The sequence below is a fragment of the Pantherophis guttatus genome, chromosome 1 (assembly GCF_059756535.1).
Source record: "Pantherophis guttatus breed Tessera chromosome 1, ASM5975653v1, whole genome shotgun sequence".
NCBI lineage: Eukaryota > Metazoa > Chordata > Lepidosauria > Squamata > Colubridae > Pantherophis > Pantherophis guttatus.
The window spans coordinates 179656632-179680290 of record NC_142063.1 but is presented as its reverse complement, the minus strand read 5'-3'; the positions used below and the strand labels follow the sequence as shown (position 1 = coordinate 179680290).

The window sequence follows — 23659 nt, the reverse complement described above, 5'->3', positions numbered from 1 at the left end:
TTGTTCCAGGTGAAAATAATGGTTTATTTGGTTAGATCTTATTCTAGTAATGTGATATAATTGAGTATGGTTTTACATTACAGGTAGTTCTCAACTTACAACAGTTCATTTAGTGAACATTCAAAGTTACAACAGCACTGAAAATTCACATGTTACTAATTTAAGAATTAGTAGACAATTAGCCAGATTCACGTGTTACTAATTTAAAAACTACAGTGGTTCACTTAACAAATATGGTGAGAAAAGTTGTAAAATGGGGCAAAACTCACTTAACAAATTTCTAACTTAGCAATGTAAATTTGGGGCTCAATTGTAGCTGTAAGTTGAGGACTATCTGTATTATCTTTATCTTTATCTTTTATTAGATTTATATACCGCCCTACTCCCAAAGGACTCAGGGCGGTGAACAGGCACAAAATAAAACACATAGATACAAAAGTTAAAAGACATAATTAAAACCAGATTAAATAATTTAGCCCAAGACAATTAAAAAATCCCAATAATTTAAAACAGATTAAAATTGCAATTTAAAAAATTTTAAAACAGGGGAGAAAATTAGGCCAGGCCGGCTTCCTGGAATAGGAGAATCTTAAGAGCACGGCGGAAAGTGCGTAGATCCGGGATCCTCCATATCTCTGGGGGGAGCTCGTTCCAGATAGTGGGTGCCCCCACAGAGAAGGCCCTCCCCCTGGTGGCCGCCAGTTGACATTGTTTAGCTGATGGCCCCCGGAGGAGCCCCTCTCTATGAGAGCGTACCGGCCGGTGGGAGGCTGCTTGTGGTAGTAGGTGGTCCCGTAAATAACCAGGTCCTAAGCCATGGAGCGCTCTAAAGGTGGTAACCAAAACCTTGAAGCACACCCGGAAGACCACCGGGAGCCAGTGCAGCTCGCGCAGGAGAGGTGTCACACGGGAGCGCCATGTTGCTCCCATAACCACCCGCGCGGCCACACTCTGCGCCAGTTGGAGCCTCCGGGTGCTCTTCAAGGGGAGCCCCATGTAGAGAGCTTTGCAGTAGTCCAGGCGGGAAGGGACGAGGGCATGAGTAACTGTGTGTAGGGAGTCCTGATCCAGAAAGGGATGCAACTGGCAAATCAGGCGAACCTGATGAAAAATCCTCCCGGTCACGGCCATCAAGTGCTCTTCTAAAGACAGCCGTGAATCCAGGAGGACACCCAAGTTGCGAGCCCTTTCCCTGGGTGCCAGCGATTCGCCCCCAATAGTCAGCGATGGCATCAACTGACTATATCGGGACGTCGGAAACCACAGCCACTCGGTCTTGGATGGGTTGAGCCTGAGCCTGTTCCTCCCCATCCAGATCCGCACAGCCTCCAGACACCGGGACATCACTTCAAGGACATCGTTGGGGTGGTCTGGGGTGGAGATGTACAGCTGGGTGTCATCAGCGTACTGCTGGTATTTCACCCCGAAACCACGGATGATCTCGCCCAGCGGCTTTACATAAATGTTGAACCAAAGGGGCGAGAGGACCGACCCTTGTGGCACCCCACATATGAGGGACCTTGGGGTCGACCTCTGCCCCCCTGCCAACACAGACTGCAACCGGTCGGAGAGAAAGGAGGAGAACCATCGTAATACAGTGCCCCCCACCCCTAACTCTTCCAACCGGTGCAGCATGATACCATGGTCGATGGTATCAAAAGCCGCTGAGAGGTCTAATAGGACCAGGACAGAGGAGCAACCCCTGTCCCGAGCCCTCCAGAGATCATCAACCAACGCGACCAATGCCGTTTCCGTGCTGTACCCAGGCCTGAAGCCTGACTGGAACGGATCCAGATACATCATTTCATCCAGGTACTGGGGGAGCTGTCGCACAACCACACTCTCATCAACCTTCGCAACAAAACGAAGGTTGGAGACCGGACGATAATTAGCCAACACGACGGGTCCAGGGTAGGCTTTTTTTTTTTTTATTGAAAAGTTTTACAAAAAGTTTACATATTTCCCCCCCCCTTCCCTACCCCAACCTTTCCCCTCCCCCCTCCTCTTCCCAGAACAAATTACAGGGTATAACGTTCAACAATCATAATCAATCCTAGTCTAAATAATTATAACATTCCACATCTCTTGTTCCTTCAATTCCCTAATTACCCGCCTAGCTTAATTACTTAAAGACACACCAAATATCTATATAATCATTCATAACCTATCTGCAATTTCTTATTCCGATATTTATTTTGAATATAATCTATCCATCTTCTCCAGTCTCTTAAATATCTTTCATTTGAATGATCCTTCAAGTACGCCGAAATTTTTGCCATTTCCGCTAGGTTTGTAACTTTCATTGTCCACTCTTGGATTGTAGGTAAATCTTGCTTCTTCCAATATTGTGCCACCAACAGTCTTGCTGCAGTTATTAAGTTCAAAATCAATTTAGTCTCTATAACTGTACAATCCATAACTATACCCAGCAGAAACAGATGTGGTGTAAATTTCAACCTCTTTTTAAGAATATTTTGTAAAATCCACCAAATTTTTATCCAAAACGCTTTAACCTTTTTACATGTCCACCAAATGTGAAAATAAGTGGCATCCTCACAGTTACCTCTCCAACATTTTGGTTGTACATTCGGATACATGCGAGATAACTTTTTTGGGTCTAGATGCCATCTATAAAACATTTTATAAAAGTTCTCCCTTAAATTTTGCGCTTTGGTAAATTTCACATTTGTCACCCATATTTTTTCCCAAGTTTCCATCATTATTGGCTGTTCAAAATTCTGCGCCCATTTTATCATACAGTCCTTAACTAACTGTTTCCGAGTCCATCTCTATCAATATATTATACAATCTTTTTATGTGCATTGGGCTTTGGTCTCTAATTTGTTTAATTAAATTTTCATCACTTTGTATAACACCAGTTTTCTGGTCTTTTCTCCATCTGGCTTGTAATTGTACATATTGAAACCAAGTTTGAATTATTTTCTCCTCTTTCAACACATTCACAGGTTTTAATTTTAATATACCTCCCTCCATAATGAGAATATCTATATATGTAATTACATCCTGTCTACTTTCTATGCTCGTGTTCTCTATTGCATGCCTGGGTGCTGTCCATATAGGTATCTTTTCATTTAACTTATATTGATATTTCTTCCAGACACGCAATAAAGCATTTCTCAATATATGACTCTTAAATGCTCTATCCACCCTTTTTTCATACACTAAATAAGCATGCCAACCATAGACCAGATCATGCCCTTCAATATTCAATATCCTTCCATTTGTTAGATTAATCCAATCACTAATTGCTGATAAAACAGCTGCTTCATAGTACAATTTTAAATTTGGCATTTTCAATCCTCCTCTTTCTCGTATGTCCTGCATTATTTTCAATTTTATCCTTGGTTTCCTACCTTGCCATACGAACTTATTAATACCTTTCTGCCATTCTTCCAGGTTGGCATCCTTTTTTAGTATTGGTATCATTTGAAAGAGGAATAAAAACCTAGGTAAAACATTCATTTTTATAACTGCTATTCTACCCAACAAGGACAGTTGTAATTTTTTCCATTTATCCATTTCGACTTGTATTTTATGCCATATCAATTCATAATTATACTTATACAATTTACCATTAGAAGAAGCAATATAAACTCCTAAGTATTTAACTTTTTTAACTATTTCACATCGCGTTACCCTTTGTAACTCCTCTTTTTGATTTGTTGTCATATTTTTAACTATCATCTTTGTTTTTCCAATGTTTATCTTAAACCCAGATACTTGACCATACTGTTTTATTATATCCATCAAAACCTTTGCTGATTCCACTGGATGAGTTAAGGTCATAACCAAATCATCTGCAAATGCCCGTACCTTATATTCATAGTCTCTAACTTTGATTCCCTTTATCTCATCTATATTACGTATTTTGTTTAGCAACACTTCCAAAGTTAATATAAATAATAATGGCGATAAGGGACATCCCTGCCTCGTACCTTTTTCAATTTTAAAAGTTTCTGTCAAACTGCCATTAATAATTATCTGAGCTGTCTGTTTCTGATATATTGCTTTTATGGACTGCATAAAGCAATTCCCAAATTGCATCCTATTAGCCACTCTCAATAAAAATTGCCAATCTAATCGATCAAAAGCTTTTTCCGCATCCAAAAATATAAGCACCGCAGGGATTTGGTTATTCCTTTCCAAATATTCCAATATGTCGACAATTTGTCTTACATTATTTTTCATTTGTCTACCTTGTATAAAACCAGTTTGGTCAGCATGAATCTTTTTTTGCATTACTAGCATTAACCTATTTGCCAATATCTTAGCAAATATTTTATAATCTGTATTCAATAATGATATGGGTCTATAGTTTTTGGGATGTGTCAAATCTTGATCTTCTTTTGAAATTAACGAAACAAAAGCTGTTTTCCATGAAGGTGGTACCCCTTCACCCAACTGAATTCTCTTAAATAATTCTTTAAGAGGTACAACCATCTCCAGTTGTAAATATTTATAATACACAGCTATTAATCCATCCGTACCAGGAGCCTTACCAATTTTTAACTGTTTAATTGCTGAGAGGATCTCCTCCTCTGTTATTAATTGGTTTAACTGTTCTCTTTGTTCCTCTGTAACTATAGGAATATTCTGTCTATCCAAATATGTCTCTATCTCTGCACCTTGTATTTTATCTGCAGTATACAGTCTTGCATAAAATTCTAAAAATGCCTTTTTAATCATATTTTGGTGATACACCTCTTTACCTTTGTACTCTATTTTCTCTATGGTACGAGATTTTTGTTTTTTCCTCAGCATGTAAGCCAACCATCTACCTGGTTTATTTGCATTACAAAAAGTATTATGTTTAGCATATTGTAGATTGGTTGCCACTTGATCTGAAAGCATCATATTAAATTGCCCACATAATAAACTGATCTCTTCTTTAATTTTCTTATCCCCTGGGTTATCAATTAACACCCTTTCTTTTTTCTTGATCTCTTCTTCTAATTCTCTCCTTTTTTGCACCTGTCTACGCCTATATGCATTATTCATATTTATCAAAACTCCTCTCATGTATGCTTTACTAGCATCCCATACCATATCCCTTGTTCAGATGTTCCCTTGTTCATATTAAAAACAAAAAATTCCTTCATTAGTTTTTTACATTCTATTACATTTTTCTCACATTTTTCTCGTGGCAGCGACCCTGCCCGAGCTACTCGACGTCATTGCCGGGGTGGCGGTTGATACCCCCAGACTTATCGTCATGGGGGATTTCAACCTTCCATCCGCGGGTGAGGTGTCAGAGGCGGCTCGGGAGTTCATGGCTTCCATGATGGCCATGGACCTGACCCAGTTAGTTCAAGGCCCAACTCACATAGGGGGACACACTCTGGACCTGATTTTTGTCTCTGGTCAGTGGTTGAATGATCTTGGTAGAGGGGACCTAGATATTAAACCCTTGTCATGGACAGATCATTCGCTCCTCCAACTAGACTTTCCTACCGCCTTCCCCCGCCGCAGGGAGACGGAGCCAACTAGATGGTTCCGTCCCAGGCGCCTGATGGACCTCGAAAGGTTCCTGACGGAGCTTGGGCCGTTCCCTGAGACCCTAACACACGACTCGACTGAAGAGCTGGTGGCCGCCTGGGAAAGGGCGGCCGCTGGAGCTTTGGACCGCATCGTGCCTTTGCGGCCTCTGACCCAATGCCGATCTCAATTGGCTCCTTGGTTCTCTGAGGAGCTGAGAGAGATGAAGCGTCGGAAAAGACGCCTAGAGAGCATTTGGAGGACTAGTCAATCCGATTCCGACCGGACACAGGTGAGGTCTTATATCAAGACCTACCTAGTGGCGATAAAAGCGGCAAAGTCTAACCATTTTTCCGCTCTTATCGCATCTGCAGAGAACCGCCCAGCCGCCTTGTTTAGGGTGACCCACTCCCTTCTTCGGGGGGGAGTGCGGGAAGATCCCTTGCAGGGTCGTGCTGAGGATTTTGTGCAATTCCTGCATGATAAAGTCGCTCGGATCCGGGATGGCTTGGACTCCGACTGGATGAGTCCACGGGAGGAGACGAGGGCAGGTCTTGAGAATGTCATCTGGGAGGAGTTTGATCCTGTGACTCCCGAGGATGTGGACAGGGTTCTGGGTAAGATTAGTGCCGCCACGTGTTTATTGGACCCGTGTCCCTCCTGGTTGGTGCTGGCCTCCCGGGAGTTTACACGAGGCTGGCTCCAGGGGATTATAAATGCTTCTTTGAGTGAGGGTGCCTTTCCTGCTGCCTTGAAAGAGGCGGTAGTGAGGCCCCTCCTCAAGAAGCCTTCCCTGGACCCGGCTGAATTAGCCAACTATCGTCCAGTCTCCAACCTTCGTTTTGTGGCGAAGGTTGTTGAGAGCGTGGTGGCACGACAACTTCCCCGGCACCTGGATGAAGCTATCTATCTGGACCCATACCAGTCGGGCTTCAGGCAGGGGTACAGCACAGAAACAGCATTGGTCACGTTGGTGGATGATCTCTGGAGGGCTCGGGACAGGGGTTGCTCCTCTGTCCTAGTCCTATTAGACCTCTCAGCGGCTTTTGATACCATCGACCATGGTGTCATGCTGCAGTGGTTGAGGGGGTTAGGAATAGGGGGCACCGTTCTGCGGTGGTTCTCCTCCTTCCTCTCCGACCGCTCGCAGTTTGTGTTGGCAGGGGGACAGAGGTCGACCTCGAGGCATCTCGCATGGGGAGTGCCGCAAGGGTCGGTCCTCTCGCCTCTCCTGTTCAACATTTATGTGAAGCCGCTGGGTGAGATCATCCGTGGTTTTGGGGTGAAGTGTCATCTGTACGCTGACGATACTCAGCTGTACATCTCCACCCCAGACCACCCCAATGATGCCCTTGATGTGATGTCCCGCTGCCTGGAGGCCGTGCGGGCCTGGATGGGGAGGAACAGGCTCAGACTCAACCCCTCCAAGACCGAGTGGCTGTGGCTTCCGGCGCCCCGATATAGTCAGCAGGTGCCATCGCTGACTATTGGGGGTGAATCTTTGCCCCCCACAGAGAGGGCTCGCAATCTGGGTGTCCTCCTGGACGCACGGCTGTCTTTAGAAGAGCACATGATGGCCGTGGCCAGGGGGGCCTTTTATCAGGTTCGCCTGATTCGCCAGTTGCAGCCCTTTCTGGATCGGGACGCCTTGCGCACGGTCACTCACGCCCTTGTCACCTCCCGGTTGGACTATTGTAATGCTCTCTACATGGGGCTCCCCTTGAAGAGCACTCGGAGGCTCCAACTGGTCCAGAATGCGGCCGCGCGGGTGGTTATGGGTGCAACTCGTTGCGCCCACGTGACACCCCTCCTGCGCGAGCTGCACTGGCTTCCAGTGGTCTTCCGGGTGCGATTCAAGGTGTTGGTTACCACCTTTAAAGCGCTCCATGGCATAGGACCCGGGTACCTTCGAGACCGACTTCTGCCACCAATAGCCTCCCACCGACCAGTCCGCTCCCACAGAGAGGGTCTCCTCAGGGTGCCATCGGCCAAGTTATGTCGGCTGGCGACACCCAGGGGGAGGGCCTTCTCTGTGGGAGCCCCAGCCCTGTGGAATGAATTGCCCCCGGAAATACGTAAGATCTCCGACCTCCGGGTGTTTCGCTGCGCTCTGAAGACCCTGTTGTTCCGCCAGGCCGGGCTATTAACATAACGTTTTTAAATTGGGGTATTTTAAATTTCTGGGATTTTAATTGGAGCCTAATTATTTAATGATTTTAAATTTTAATTGTTGTTTTGTTTCTGTGTTTTTAAATAGGCTGTACACCGCCCTGAGTCCTTCGGGAGAAGGGCAGTATAGAAATAAAATTATTATTATTATTATTATTATTATTATTATTATTATTATTATTATTATTATTATTATATCTGAAAAGGTTTTCATTTATCCGCCAAGATCTCCTAGATCTTTCCCCACACTCCAGTTCCATCCAAACTGGACTATGATCAGTTAAGATTCTGGAACAAATCTTTATCTTCTTTACCCTGGAAAAAAAATCATTTGTAATTAATATAAAATCAATTCTTGAAAAGGATTGATGTCTATCTGAAAAAAGGGTAAAATCTTGTTCTCTATAGTTCCGTTCACGCCAAATGTCTCTTAATTCCATATCCTCCATCATATCAAAAAAAAGTCTTCGGCAGCCTGGATCGCAATTTAGTAGATTGTACTATTCTTTTCTTATCAATACTAGGGTCTATCACTCCGTTCCAATCTCCCATCAATATACATGAATTATAATCCCAATGTAGTAATTTTGTATGTATCAACTTATAAAATTTCTCTTGTTGTTGGTTAGGAGCATATATCCCCAATAAAAGTGTTTTCTTTCCTTCTATCATTATCTCAATTGCCAGGAATCTTCCTTGTTGATCTGCCTCAACTAATTTAGCCATCAAATCTTTTCAAGTAGATCACTATTCCATTCTTTTTTTCTGGGGCTGATGCAACAAAATGTGTTCCCAATTTTGTATTTATTAAATATTTTTGATCAGTTGTCCTTATATGTGTTTCCTGCAGGCATATTATTTCATTTTTAAATTGTCTCAAGTGGTGAAATATTTTCTTCCTTTTTTTGTGGTGAGTTTAAACCATTAACATTCCAGGTTAAAAACCTAGAAGCGATCCTCAGACTCTCGAAGCTTGGTGAGAACCGCTTGATAATCCTCTTGGAATTTTCTTTTGGGTCTCGCCCCTCCCACAGCTTCTGCACCAGTATTCACTTCTTGTGATAAAGCCTGCTCTTGTAACTTTTTTAACTCTTCGACTTTCCGTTTAGTAGCTGCTCTGGTTTGTCTTTGATCTTTGCCTTCTTCTTGTTTTTCAGCTATATCCCATGCTTGAACAGCACTTGAAAGTTGCAGTACCTTCCCCTGCATACTCATAGCTCTGCCTTCCAATTGCCTCTGCAGGTCCTCTTTCCTTCCCTCTGTCGCCTCTCTTGCTTTTTTAACTCCCAGCACTGGTGGTTGTCCAGCCTTTAGTATGTTACTATAAAAATCTCTTGCTTTGCATATTGTATTGAGACGATATCGCTCTCCTGCATAGTCCACCGATAATCCAACTGGGACTTCCCATCTGTATTGTATCTGTCGATTCCTCAGCTCATCTACCAAAAAAGCATACTCTTTCTTGGATTTCAGCATTTTGGGTGGTATTTCTTTAAATACTGCAGCTTCTTGTCCTGCCACTTGCAACTTATTTTTATAAGCAGCTTGTAAAATCTCATTTCTAATCCTTCTGGTGACAAAGTAGATCACAACATCTCTTGGCAGTTTCCTTTGTCTAGCTACCCATGAGTTAACACGATAGATCCGGTCAATTTGCCATTCGAGTTCACCTCTGGGCTGTCCTATAAACTGTGCCAGAGCATCTTCAAAAATCTCTTTCAAATTTTCCTTAGAATTTTCTTTCAAGCCTCTTATTCTCACAGCAAATTCCATCATCTTGTATTGTGTCAACAACATTTCAGCTTCTGTTTTTTCACTCTTAGTTTGTGATTCCTCAACTTTACCATCTAAAATCTCATTGGCTTGAACAACCTCATCAATTCTATCTTCTACATGACTAACATGTTTTGCCAGTCCCTGGAGTGCAAGAACTATATCTTCCCTTATATGTTGATTTCTTGTCTTAATTATGTCCTTCATTTCTTCCATTTGTTCTGAGACTCCTTTAAATGCAAATGCAATGTCCTCTTTAAAACCTTCTTTAATTTCTTTCATAGCTTCCTGAAACATCTCAAGTGTTAACATTTGTGCTTGTGGTTGTGATTGTGGTTGTAATTGAGCTTGTGTATCTGCTGGAGGCAATAAAGTTTGCAACCTGCTAGTTTGAGCTGGGGAACTTCCCGCACTCCCTGCTTTAGGCAGCACCAATTTTGTCTGCTTTGAAGCCATTTTAAAATCACACAGTCTCAGAAACAATTCTTAAAGTTCTTATAGCCAGCGAGGAAAAATCAGAAAATCTTTAAAATCTTTAAATTTTGATTCCCAAAGTCCAAGATATAAGGTTAAATCCAAAAAGTTTTAAGCAGAGTTTTTAGCTGATAGGCATTAATGAGTTAACAAGTCTGTAAGAACTTTCTTCTTAACTTTCACTTTCGTCTCTTTGTCTTAACGAGCCAGCGCCATCTTCCCCTCCCTTTCCAGTCCAGCTCCGCTCTTAGAGGCTCGAAAAGAAGCGATGTTCAAAGGAATTAAAGTATAAATACTTGCAATTATGTAGTTCCTGTTTTTGTTCTGCCTGCTTCAATTTTCACTTTGTATCAATTTGTAGCAGGGGCGGACGTGGCGTTTTGCTCTGGCTAGCAGAGGCGTCCCGGCTTTGGAGCTTTCCCAGGTTTTTGGGGAGCTCACACCTTTCGAGCCCCAGAATTAATTCTAGGGCTCTTATGGAGCTCTACCCTGCACCTGGCTGCTCGCTTCCCCCTCTTCTCCCGGGGGGGAAGGTTCTTCGCCGCTAGACAGCTGATTTTCTGCTGTTCTAGCGGCTAACAAAATCACGGGGCTAGCGCTCACCCAGGGAGCGCCCTCAACGTCCTACGGAGCTGCCGGAAGTTCGGGTCCAGGGAAGGCTTCTTGAGGAGAGGCCTCACCACCGCCTCTTTCAAGGCGGCGGGGAAGTCACCCTCACCCAACGAAGCATTTATAATCCCCTGGAGCCAGCCTCGCGTCACCTCCCAGGAAGCCAGCACTAACCAGGAGGGGCACGGGTCCAATAAACATGTGGTCGTGTTCAGTCCACCCAGAATCCTGTCCACGTCGTCAGGGGTCACAGGATCAAACTCATCCCAGATAACATTCTCAAGACCTGCCTCAGTCAATCCCCCTGGAACTACCCAGTCGGAGTCCAGATCTTCCCGAATCTGAGTGATTTTGTCATACAGATATTGAACAAAATCCTCAGCTTTACCCTCCAAGGGGTCCTCCCGCACTTCCTGGTGGAACAGGGAGCGGGTCACCCTAAACAGAGCGGCCGGGCGATTATCTGATGATGCAATAAGAGCAGCAAAGTATGTACATTTTGCTGCTTTTATTGCCACTAGGTAATTCTTAATATGAGATCTTACCATTGTCCGGTCGGATTCAGAAAGACTGGCCCTCCAACTACTCTCTAGGCGTCTTTTCCGGCGCTTCATCTCCCTCAGCTCCTCAGTGAACCAAGGAGCTAGGTGAGATCAGCGCCGGGTCAGAGGCCGCAAAGGCACGACCCGATCCAGAGCTCCAGCGGCCGCCCTGTCCTAGGCGGCCACTAGGTCACTAGTCGAGGCGTGTGCCAGAGCCTCAGGAAATGGCCGAAGCTCCATCTGGACTCTATCAGGTTCCATCAGGCGCCTGGGGCAGAACCATCTTACCGTATTGATTTGTAATAAATTAATATGTGACAACTTATTAACAAATAACCATTTCAGCTGTGATATGAAATATAGTCACTGTGTATCAGTGAAATTTCTATGACTATCAAGAATTTGTTAAATTAATCCAGTGGTGGGATTCAGCCAGTTTGCACCACTTTGGGAGAACCAGTTGTTAACTTTCTGAGCAGTTTGGCAAACTGGTTGTTGGAAGAAATCATTAGGGCAGAGAACTGGTTGTTAAATTACTTGAATCCCATCACTGTGTTAATCCATGGACTAATTTATATGAATCTGAAATCAGTTGTGTTCATTAATAATGGGGTTTGTTGATTCAGACTTTGAGAGCAGAATTGCATATATATAGTATTGCTTACTGCTGTGGTTTGCCACAGAAAACTATAAAAAGGTAATTTAGGTAGTCCTCAATTTATGATTATTAGCTCAGCAACTGTTCCAAGTTACAATGGTGCTAAATGAATGGTGGTTATAACCATAGTTCTTGGAGTTCTGACCACAATCTGGGAGCTTGGCAACTGGTTTGCACTTGCAAACCACTTGCAGCACCCCATGATCTTTTGATTGCCACATGCAACCTTTCCTGCCACCTTCCCAGGAAAGTCAGTGGAGAAGCTGCAGGGAAGATTGCAAGTCACTGAGGCAAATCTCCCCCTCCTGTGCATCTTCTCCTGCCCTTCTGCACTGAAGCTGCATTGGCTACTTCGGGTACCCCCACATACTCTTCCTGAGCCTTGTCATGGCTCCTCACATCCCTATGTGCCCTTTCCCAAGCCTCACTGCGCTTCTTTGAGCTTTGCATTTTATGACTGCATTGCTTAACAGAAGTTCCAGTCCCAATTGCCATCATGAGTTGAGGACTACTTGTACAGTCTGTTAATGATTCTAGACATTTTATTAAAAATTATTCTCTCTCAGCCCACAGGATCTGAAGAGAATATTGCTAAAAAACTAGCAGAAAAGTCTATAAATAAAGATCAAGCTGAATTTGATAAAGAGGTAAGTAACAGAAAATAGTCGTTTTACAGATTACTAGTATATTAGCTGTTACCCTCCACAGACATGTGACAATAAGCATATGTGGCTTATAGTTTGAAACATGTATGTTAAAATACTAAAAATGCAAAGATTGGTTATGAAGTTATTTTTTCATTGCCAATATAACTGCAAATACTTGCTAAACAATGCAGTTGCTAAATGAGAAATCCCTGTAACATAAAATTAGAGGTTTATTGTTTTGTATGTAGGAACCTTTTCTATACCTAGTGTTTATCTATTGAATACAAACCTGTAAATTGTGGCTTTTGCAAAAGCAAGCAATTAAAGCAACATGCACAAAAGCGAACAAAAGACATGAGAAGTGATGTTTAACTGTTTGTGAACCCTATTGAATTTGCAGTATTTCTGCATAAATTTGCTCTAAAATGCAATCTGTTCACACTTCATAAAACTGGAAAAAGAGAACTCGATTAAATAAATGAAACCAAAACATTATGCTTGTTCATTTATCAATTAAGGAAAACAATCCTCAGATGGTAAAGCAAAACATATCTCTTATTTTCCTATGAATGACCACATTGTTTTTTTGCCCTCTGAACATACCATTGCTTGGATTATAGAAAATAGGGCTTTAAGAAATCAACAGCTCCCAGTTTGGATTTCCTGCAATTGTATCCAAATTGTAAGAGTATTTTAGTAGAGACTCAGTTCCCCTTATAATTTGCTTGTTTAAAATCTGAGTATGTATGATATCATTATACAGTACATTCAGAAAATGGGGAAAAATAATATTCTAAAATGTATGAATACTATGTGTGTGTGCACGCACACACACACAGACCTAGACAAATACACATACACTACTTGCTTTTATGTACATTTTTAAGAATGAAAATTCTGCAAGATTATCAAAGCAGCATGCAACAAAAGGACCAAGACAGCGAAACAAAACTTCAAGTGAAGGTAATTAAAAGAAATCTTCTTGATTTATTACTTCTTGAGAATTTGGAGTATGATTCAAAACATAACAATTCTAAATGACATAGAGGCGTTCTTCAAGTTGGCTCTTCCTTTTGGAGCCAGTTATGTTTTTGATTCTTCAGAGTGAAAAGGCAATTCTGATCTCTGACTAGTCTATTTAGAAACTGAATACTTAGAGCTCCTAAGAGACCAACTCTATAAGCATTTATTTGCTTTTTTCCCCTTTCTATCTCTGTTCTACCTCCCTCTTTTTCTCTGTGGAATCCTTGGGGCTTTTTCTGATTAGTTGTTTACTAAACAAGATAACATGTTTAGTACTAGAAGGGAGTGGGATTTGCTCTCTGTTTATACACAATAAAGGTAGACTTTGACTTACGACAGGGCACTTAGCAACCATTCTAAGTTACAACAACTTCCCCAAAGTTGCAACCTGGTTTCAAAGTTATGATGGCTGCAGCATCCCCACAGTTATTCGCTCTTAAAACAGACTGCAGGGATGCTGTAGTGTTCATTCACTCCCGGCTGGGTCTCTACAGCCACTCATCTACCCAGTGGAGATTAGGCATGTACAGTGGTGTGAATCAGCTGGAGCTTGCAAGCCTCCAACTTCCTTCCCATCTAGCAATCAAGGGAAAATCAGAACAAACAGAGTTTGTAAACTCTGGCATAGAAGGGGATATTCCACCCAAGGACATGCCGGACAAGCATGCTCCAGGATTCAGCAATAGCTGAAACATTCTCGTTCATATTCACCCTGGCCCTGCAGGATCAGTTTCTTAACCTTATGTACAACTCCTCCTATTTTGCAACAGGTTCTATTCCTGATACTATAGAGCATGGGTGTCAGACTAGTGGCATCACGTTGCCATTACATGACATTTCATGACATTTTCCCCCTTCGTGGAGCTGAGATGGGCATGGCCTGCACATAATGCATCCAGCCCACGGGCCGCCAGTTTGATACCCCTGCTATAGATCCTTTTTTCCCCAAGGAGCCTCCCTTTTTTTAAGGTGGTTCCATTTTTTAAGGAGGTTCTCTTTATTTCTAGAGCTTATTTCTAGAGCTTAAAAAATGGAGGCTCCTTTAAAAAAACCCTTTCAGTGTTAAAAGAATAAAACCTGTTGAAAAATAGAAGGAGTTTGCCATTAGACTGGCTTTGAAAGGAACTGATCTTACAGGGCCAGTGCCTCAGAAGCTGAAAAAACAAAAAGGTAAATTGGTTATTGCTAGGTTCTGCAGCAGGCTTGAGTCCTGCAAGTCCTTGGGTGGGATCTCCCCTTCTATGTCAGAGTTTGCAAACTCCATCTGCCCTGATCTCTCCTTCCAGGCTGCAGTTTCCAAGCTCTGTTTGCCCTGATCTCTCCTTCCAGGCTGGAGTTTGTAAAGTCTGTGTATTGTAATCTACCCTTGATTGCTGGGTTGGAAGGAAGCTCAAGGATCACAGGTAACCCTATAAGAAGTGGAACACAGGGTGCCTCAGGGGGTGGAAATAGCATTGGGAGCCTTGAGACAGGCAAACCTGTACCTGTGTAGGCTTCTGAGGGCTTTCCTCTAAGGCACCCTGTGCTCTGTTGAAAAACTCTCCCATTCATTTAAAGTTTGCATCATCTTGTGCTTGGGAAAGTAGGGGGATTCAGGAGAGTGATTGTAGTTAGACATAATAGCATTCTTCCCTTCGGTCAAGGTCATGGTGTTTCTGCATCTGGAGGAGGAGTGGTTTCAGTGATGGCTCAGGTTAGGAAGGATGATGATTGGGCCATGTGACAGACTGATGGGTGCAGGGGCTAGATTTGGGGTTTTGATTTACTGAGGGAAAACCCGAACCTCTCAGATTTGGGTTTTCCCAGATGTGCCAGTATACCAACTTTAATAAATGGAACTTTAAGAAATGCTTGCCTCGGAGGTCTTAATTGGAGTTGGGGTTTTCTGGAACGCTGACACTAAATACAAACCCATTTCAAAGATATGAATCCTGCAGCATTGCTGCAGTCATTTATTCTTATGACCGATTGCAGACACACTACAGTACACGCACCCACCTAATAACCTCCCCACACCACCATCCTGCCCTGCCCTGCCAGGTCCTCAGAGACACTTGCCACCATACCAGATTCCATGGACTTGTCCCCACCCCCACTCAGTCACAATTTGCTCACTTATCTTTCCAAGATATCCAAAACTCAGAATCAAGGTAGAGAAGGCTGCGTCCTTGATGGGCCATGTGGCACAACTGAGGAGAAAAAAGCCTGTAGCTTTTGCTGGTCCTCAACTTAATGACAGTGATGGAGCCTGCCCATTTGTGTTGTAAGTTGAAGACTACATTAAATGAAGTGCATAATTAATGACCTCCCTGTCCCTGTTTTCCCCAATACATTTGTTAAACGAATACATGGGTTGTTACGTAGAACATCAGATGACTGAGGGTTGAGGGAAACCATGGGATCCTATTTCAGGCACAGACCCATCCAGGAGGTCTCCCTCATCCTCTGAGATATCCCATGCTCTGTCACTGGTGGCTAAAAAAGGAGGTTATCAAGAATTGATAGTTCAGTATCATCTTTTCTATGTGATTATGGTTGGAGTTGACAAATAAAGACTGTAAAATCCCCCCAAACTGAAGCTGAGATGGGAATATCAAGTAAAATCTTATGCTCCTTCAGTATACTAGATATTGTGTTCCAAAATATTGCTGAACTTGAACCTTTTGCTTAGTTTTCTAGCTGAGACCATACTGTAACTGTGTATTGGGCCTTTTTGGTGGCTGATAGTTTCTTATAATTACATCTGAGCTTTTAACCTATTGGGGTGATTGTTTAGGGCTTCTTTGAATCAAAAATAGACATATTTTTAACAGTGAGATTTCTATTCAAGAAACACATTCCATTGAGATCAATAGGATTCATTCATAGATGGTGGTTGGGATGTCATTCATAGAGCTCACAATAGCCTCGCCTACCAAGATGGCTTCAGCCAGGTCAGCTTCAGGATTGACAGGCTGCCCCCCCCACCCTCAGTTGAAGAGGATTTCCTGCAAGATAAAAACATACAGAGGCAATTTAGTCAAAGCTCACCTCACCCCCTCTTCCTCCCCCTGGAGGCCCCTTAGGCTTCTGAGGGAATTCATCATGAAACTGTTTAATCAAACTATCTGCCTTTACATCTCAGCTCTTGACCCAGGTGGCCGCAGAAAGGGGGTATCCCTTCCAATGCACAAGGTACTGCAATCGGCCCCTATGCATCCTTAAATCCAAAATCATCTTCACCTCATAATGCATCTCCCCCTGCACAATTATTGGTTTGGGGCAGTGGTGAAAACTAAAATTAGTTACTACCGGTTCTGTGGGCGTGGTTTGGTGGTGGTGGGGGTAATGTGACTGGGTGGGCATGGCCAATTTTTTTTTTACTTTTAAAACCATTTTTTCGGTGAAGAGGTTGTAAAAAAATGCTTTCAAAAGGCTCTGATGATCCCAGCTGAGTTGCCTGATTGTCAGAGGGTTTTTTAAAAACCCTCTGCTGATCAGGCAACTCAGCTGGGATCGTCAGAGCTTGGATTGTCAGAGGCATTTAAAAGAAAAATACTTTTTTTCTTTTAAATGGCTCTGACGATCCCAGCTGAGTTGCCTGATTGCCGATTAGGCAACACAGCTGGGATCGTCAGAGCTTGGATCGTCAGAGCCATTTAAAAGAAAAAAAGCCTCTAATGATCATGCGGCTCAGCTGGGCATGGGGGGGGCAGGGATTTTTGCTACCGGTTCTCCGAACCACCCGCCTCCATCGCTACCAGATCAGGCGATCCAGTCCGAACTGGGAGCATTTCACCCCTGGTTTCGGGGCTGCCCGATCTACCGGCCTGATCAGGGAGCCTACCGCCGGCTTTAACAAGCTACTGTGAAAGACCGGATGCACTTTCCCTAGCAGGTGAGGGAGTCTAAGCTGCACTGTGACTGGGTTAATTAACTTTTCTATTGGGAAAAGGCCTATGAACTTTGGTCCCAGCTTCTTACAATGGAATTTTAACTTAAGGTTAAATTGAGAGGTAAACCTTACTCCCAAACGGAAATGGCTCTTGGGGTCTACGCTGTTTTTCTGCTTGTGTTTTATAGGTTTTTGCCAATTCCTGCAGAGCATGCTTGGTATTTTCCCACCACTCCTTCAAAGAGTCCATCCATTCATTTAGGGATACTGAGGAGGGGGGTTCCCTAGGGAGCTCAGGCATGGGGACAAACTCTATGCCCCTAGTGAGTTGAAAAGTGGTTAGACCAGTACTCATCACATTATTGTATGCCATTTCAGCAAATGGCAGCAGCTCTGCCCAGTTGGACTGCTGATAGTTGACATAACACCTCAAATACCGCTCCACCATAGCGTTTGCTCATTCTGAGGTCCCATTTGTATTCGGATGAAAAGCCGAACTAAGCCTTTGCGAGGACCCAATGAACTTAATTAATTCTCTCCAGAACCTTGCGGTGAACTGTCAGAAATAATTTTACGTGGGATGCCATGTAACCTGTAAATTTGCTTAATGAATAGCTTAGCCAGTTTTCTTGCTGAGGGGATCCCAGAGCAGGCAGTGAAGTGGGCTTGCTTGGAGAACAGGTCTATCATGGTCCAAATGACCATATTCCCACCACTTTCAGGGAGCTCAACGATAAAATCCATAGCGATCTCCCAGGGCTGGGACAGATCTGCCACTTGCTGCAGTAGCCCTGGGGGGTCTCCCTAGTCTTTTTTTTTATCACTGTGCACATTGCACAGCTTCTGATATAGTCCTTGTTAGGATATGGTATAAGTCTAACGGGTTGTCCAGGCAATATACGTGTTCTATAACTTTAAATGTATTCTGGAACAATATATGTATTCTATAACTTTAAATGTAATGCTGAGTAATTGTAATGACTAATGACTGCTGACTAACTGCTGACTGCAATTATCATAATTGTACTGTTGAGTCATTGCACTGCTGACTTTACTTATCATAAATGGATAATTACTAGTGAAAACTGTATATAAGAAGGAAGCCGAGCTATAGTCATTGTTGGACCTGTTCTCATCATTGCTTGACTTGCTGCTTGACTGGAACTGTTGATTGGAACTGTTACTGTCGTGTGTGAAGACGTGGATGGATATGCTACCATCATGATTTGTTACCAGCGTTGAATTGCTGTTTATTACCGACTGCTGTTTGTCTGATAAGAAGATATCTGTAACTTCGGATTGATTTGAATGGCTAAAGACTTGGATTGACTAAAAGACTATGCAATTGTTTTTTACTACAAAGTAAAAACTTTGTTGAACCAGTTTGTATGTATTGTATTCATTGCTCTCAGTACCGTTTCTCTGTGCATTTACTCTGCTGGTTGGTAACACAACAATATCCTTAACATTGGTTATGGGCCCAGAGCCAACCAGAACTAACTAGAATTGTTCAGAGCTAAACTGAGAGTTAATGTGAATACTACAGAAAACTGTGTTTGTGATATATAATCCAAGTGAAGATGGCACAAGATCAGTTATGGAATATTTCCATGATAACCCGGCTGGATGGAACAAACTATGTATCCTGGTCTACAAAATGTAATCTATTTCTGCGTAGAGAAGGACTTTGGGACGTAGTAAATAATCCACCGGATGTAACAACATGGAATCCTGATGATGAAGAAGATGCGAAGAAATTAGCCAAATTTGCCAGAGACAACGAACGAGCTCTTTGCATAATTGGACTGACACTGAGTAACCAGCAACTTGTCCATATTCGTGGCGAAGAGTCTGCTGCTAGGTGTTGGACCAAGTTAAAGAGACTATATGTTCGTGATATTGTGGGTGCTCATATAAATCTCACACGGAAATTGTTTAAGCAACATCTTCTTAAAGGAAGAGATATGATGGCTCATTTGGAATCCATGACCAGAATTTTCCAGGAGCTGCATGAAAAGGAACTTGTTTTCTCGGAACTACAGCAAGTCTATATAATTCTTTCTTCTTTGACGATAGTTATGACGACTATGTTTCTTCACTGGAGGTTTTGACCTCACATTGGCTGGCGTAACCGGTAGGTTATTGGAAGAATTCAGAAGAAGACAAGAAAGGGATCAGTTGAGAGTAAACCAACCAAAAGAAGACAAAATGTATTCAACTGTCTATGTTGTAAAAAGATGTTTTGCTTGTGGGGCTAAAGGGTATATAGCTAAGTATTGTAAGAATAAGAAAATGTCTGTTAGGGATAATAATAGACCCAAGAAGGGTTGTAATTTAGCTATATCCAGTTCAACAACTAATGTTAACCAGGATTGGTGGGTTGTTGATAGTGGTGCTTCTCAATCTATTACTAAGAATAGAAAAAACTTTGTAAAAATGAATAAGAGTAACCAACATGTTAGATTAGCAAATGGTTGGAAGGTTAAGGTAGCTGGTGAGGGTGTTGCATGTTGGTCATTTAGTAATGAACCATTGCCTATGTTATATATTCCTGGGTTAAAGTATAATTTGCTCTCTGTTAAATCATTATTGCAAGTTGGGTTTACAGTAACGTTTAGAAATGATAAATGTATTATTGAAAAAGATGGAAAGGTTGTTCCTGCAATATTAGAAAATGATTTATTTATTCTAAGAGAGAACCCAGCATTAGTAGCAAATTCTAAATCGGTGTACAGGAATGATAAACCACATGATGAATGTATTCATCTATTACATTGAAGACTAGGGCATATAAATTTCAGGTCGTTAAAGAAAGCTATCTGAAGGGATAAAACTACAATCATGTAGTAAGTATTTGAACTGCAACGCCTGTAATCAGCAAAAAAGTAAGGTAACACCAGCAAATCGTTTTAATGGTTTTAAAATCAAAAAGCCATTAGAAGTCATGTTTGTAGATTTAATTGGACCCAAGAAACCCAGTATTGGAGGTGCCTGCTATATTCTAAGCATAGTAGACCATTACTCGAGGTACGGATTCTGTTATCTTATGAAAACGAAATGTGAAACATTCCAGCATATAAATAACTGGCTGAGATTTATTGAAAGGAAACAGAAGTATAAAGTAATGTGTTTAGTAACAGATAACGGTATAGAATTCACTAACCAAAGATTAGAGAAGTGTTTGCAGCAAGAGGCAGGTATACAGCATAAACGGTCTGCTCCATATAGACCACAACGCAACGCTTATGTTGAGAGAAGGGGTCAAACATTACAAGCCATGACTAGAACAATGTTGGCAGATTCTGGTTTGCCTGAAACTTTATGGGGTAAGGTTGTTTTGTGTGCTAACCATGTATTAAACAACGTGGTACATTCATCTACTGGTGATATACCATTTACATTATGGCATGGGAGGAAACCAAATCTTAGTTACTTACACACATTTGGAGCCCCAGCTTGGGTGCATATTCCATCTACTGTGAGAAGGAAGGAACAACAAAGAGCCAGAAAAATGTTTTTCGTAGGCTATGATTCAAACCATAGGTCTTTTAGATTTTGGGCACAGGGAACTACTAGCGTGTACTGTAGTGCAAATGCAAAATTTCTAGAGCACGAAGGATGGGAGAAACTTGAGCGTGCAAATTATAGACAGGATGACAATACTGTTAGCATTGAGCATCAAATGAGTAACGATACTCCTGATGAGGATATAGATAATGTAGAATCTTCTATTAAGGTTGAAGAAGAGGAGGTAGTTTTAGGGGAGGATGAAATTGAATCACCTGCAATGAGTCCTGTATTGCCTAGGAGATCAGGTAGGGAAAGACATCCACCCGATAGGTATAAAGCAACTGTAGTTTGTCAGGTTAACATAGAACTTTCAAGTTATGAAGATATCAGGTTGTATCCTGAAAAAGAACATAATTTTATTTATTTTATTTATTTATTTTAAATTTATATACCGCCCTTCTCCCTGAGGACTCAGGGCGGTGTACAGCCAGAATTAAAAAACATGAAATACAAATATTAAAAACAATTAAAATATATATAAATTTGGCCCAAAATTAAAAATACAAACCAATTAAAACATTTAAAATTTCTTCTTAAGCCAGCCCGGCTTGCTGGAAAAAGTGGGTTTTAAGGGCACGGCGGAAGGCGCTAAGGTCTTGGATTCTCCTTATCTCTGGGGGCAACTGATTTCAGAGGGTAGGTGCCCCCACAGAGAAGGCCCTCCCCCTGGGGGGGTCACCAGCCTGCATTGATTGGCTGATGGCACCCTGAGGAGGCCCTCTCTGTGGGAGCGCACGGGACGATGGGAGGTCGTTGGTCGTTAATGCTTGGAAGGATGCAATGAATAGAGAAATAAACTCCTTAACCAAATTGGGTGTTTATGGGGATGTTAAATTACCACCTGGAGAGAAATTGATTGGTTGTAGATGGGTGTTTAAAGTAAAGAAAAGTATAGATGGGACAATAACCCATAAAGCTCGCCTTGTAGCTCAAGGTTTCGCTCAAACGGAGAAAGATTTCGATGAGGTGTTTGCTCCAAGTTTAAAAGCTAGCACGTTAAGAACTATGCTAGTGTGGGCAGCAAAGAATAAGTACAGTATTAATCATATAGATGTGGAAACGGCGTACTTGCATGCTCCATTAAGACATACCATTTATATGAGGAAGCCATTAGAAGTGAAAACAAACGATCGAACTGATTGATGGAAATTAAATAAAAGCCTATACGGTTTAAAACAATCAGGGTTTGAATGGAACCAGTGTATAGTTAAAGAACTGAATAATATTGGTTTTCAGGAAGGTGTAGCAGACAAATGTCTCTTTAAAAGAGAGAATAATGGTGTAGTATCATTTTTGCTATTGTTCACGGACGATATAGCAATTGTAACTAAAACTGACAAGGAATCAATGAATATTGTTAGACAGTTACAAGAAAAATTCAAAATTAGAAATTTAGGACATATTAGACACTATTTAGGTCTTGATATTGTTCAAACAGCTAGAGGGTATAAACTGTCATAGGCTAGCAAAATAAGCCAGATGTTGAAACGCTATAAAATGGAGCTATGTAAGCCAGCTAAAACGCCAATGGCACAGGATTTTCAACATGAAGAAATCCAAAGTCCTGGATTTAGTAAGGAGATCTATCAATCGCTGATAGGGAGTCTATCGTATATTAGCAATTGGTCAAGACCTGATATTTTGTATAGCGTAAACCAATTAGCAAGGTATAATGCAGAACCAACAGATAGGCATTGGCAAGCCGCAAAGTGGATATTAAGATATTTAAAGATGACAATGCATTATATTTAGAACCTAACCGTGATCTTACACTGAGTGCATATGCTGATGCTAGTTTTGCTACTGATTTGACCACCAGAAAGTCTACATCAGGTATTGCGATAACGTTAGGTAATTGTTTAATAGGATGGAAGTCAATAAGGCAGAAACATATTAGTTTATCCACTATGGAAGCAGAATTTTCCTGTTTGTCACTAGTATGTACTGATTTAATTTACTATAAACAGTTAATGCTAGATGTAGTATTAAAGGTAGATTATCCTATTGTAATTTATGAGGATAACCAAGCTGCTATAAAAATGGCAACAAATTTAGCAGTAAAGACAAGATCAAAATATACTGATATTCGTTATCTAAATGTTCGTCAGAGTATTCAAAGTAATATGGTTCAGTTAGAATATTGTATGTCTGAAAACAATGTTGCTGATAATTTCACCAAAGCGCAGGGTGCAATCAAACATAAAATGTGTTGCGAAAGCTATGGCTTGAGGATTTGAACAGGGATATATTAGCCTGTCCAAAGGGGAGAATGTTAGGATATGGTATAAGTCTAACGGGTTGTCCGGGCAATATATGTGTTCTATAACTTTAAATGTAAGTGTAAATGTAAATGTAAATGAGTAATTGTAATAAGTAATGACTGCTGACTAACTGCTGACTGCAATTATCATAATTGTACTGTTGAGTCATTGCACTGCTGACTTCACTTATCATAAGTGGATAATTACTAGTGAAAACTGTATATAAGAAGGAAGCCGAGCTATTGTCATTGTTGGACCTGCTCTCATCATTGCTTGACTTGCTGCTTGACTGGAACTGTTGATTGGAACTGTTACTGTCATGTGTGAAGATGTGGATGGATATGCTACCATCATGATTTGTTATCAGAGTTGAATTGCTGTTTATTACCGACTGCTGTTTGTCTGGTAAGAAGATATCTGTAACTTCGGATTGATTTGAATGGCTAAAGACTTGGATTGACTAAAAGACTATGCAATTGTTTTTTACTACAAAGTAAAAACTTTGTTAAACCAGTTTGTATGTATTGTATTCATTGCTCTCAGTACCGTTTCTCTGTGCATTT

General features: G+C 41.8%; 1 protein-coding gene across 4 annotated transcripts in view; it reads left to right on the top strand.

Moving 5' to 3' along the window:
- The window catches only part of IFT54 (intraflagellar transport 54), a 277257-nt gene that overhangs the window by 158084 nt on the left and 95514 nt on the right, over positions 1–23659 (top strand). For all 4 annotated transcript variants that reach the window (XM_060682392.2, XM_034426210.3, XM_060682393.2 and 1 more), the window contains 2 exons: positions 12288–12368; positions 13256–13331. In XM_060682392.2, coding sequence (XP_060538375.1) covers positions 12288–12368; positions 13256–13331 — 157 coding nt within the window. The remainder of the gene's footprint in view (positions 1–12287; positions 12369–13255; positions 13332–23659) is intronic.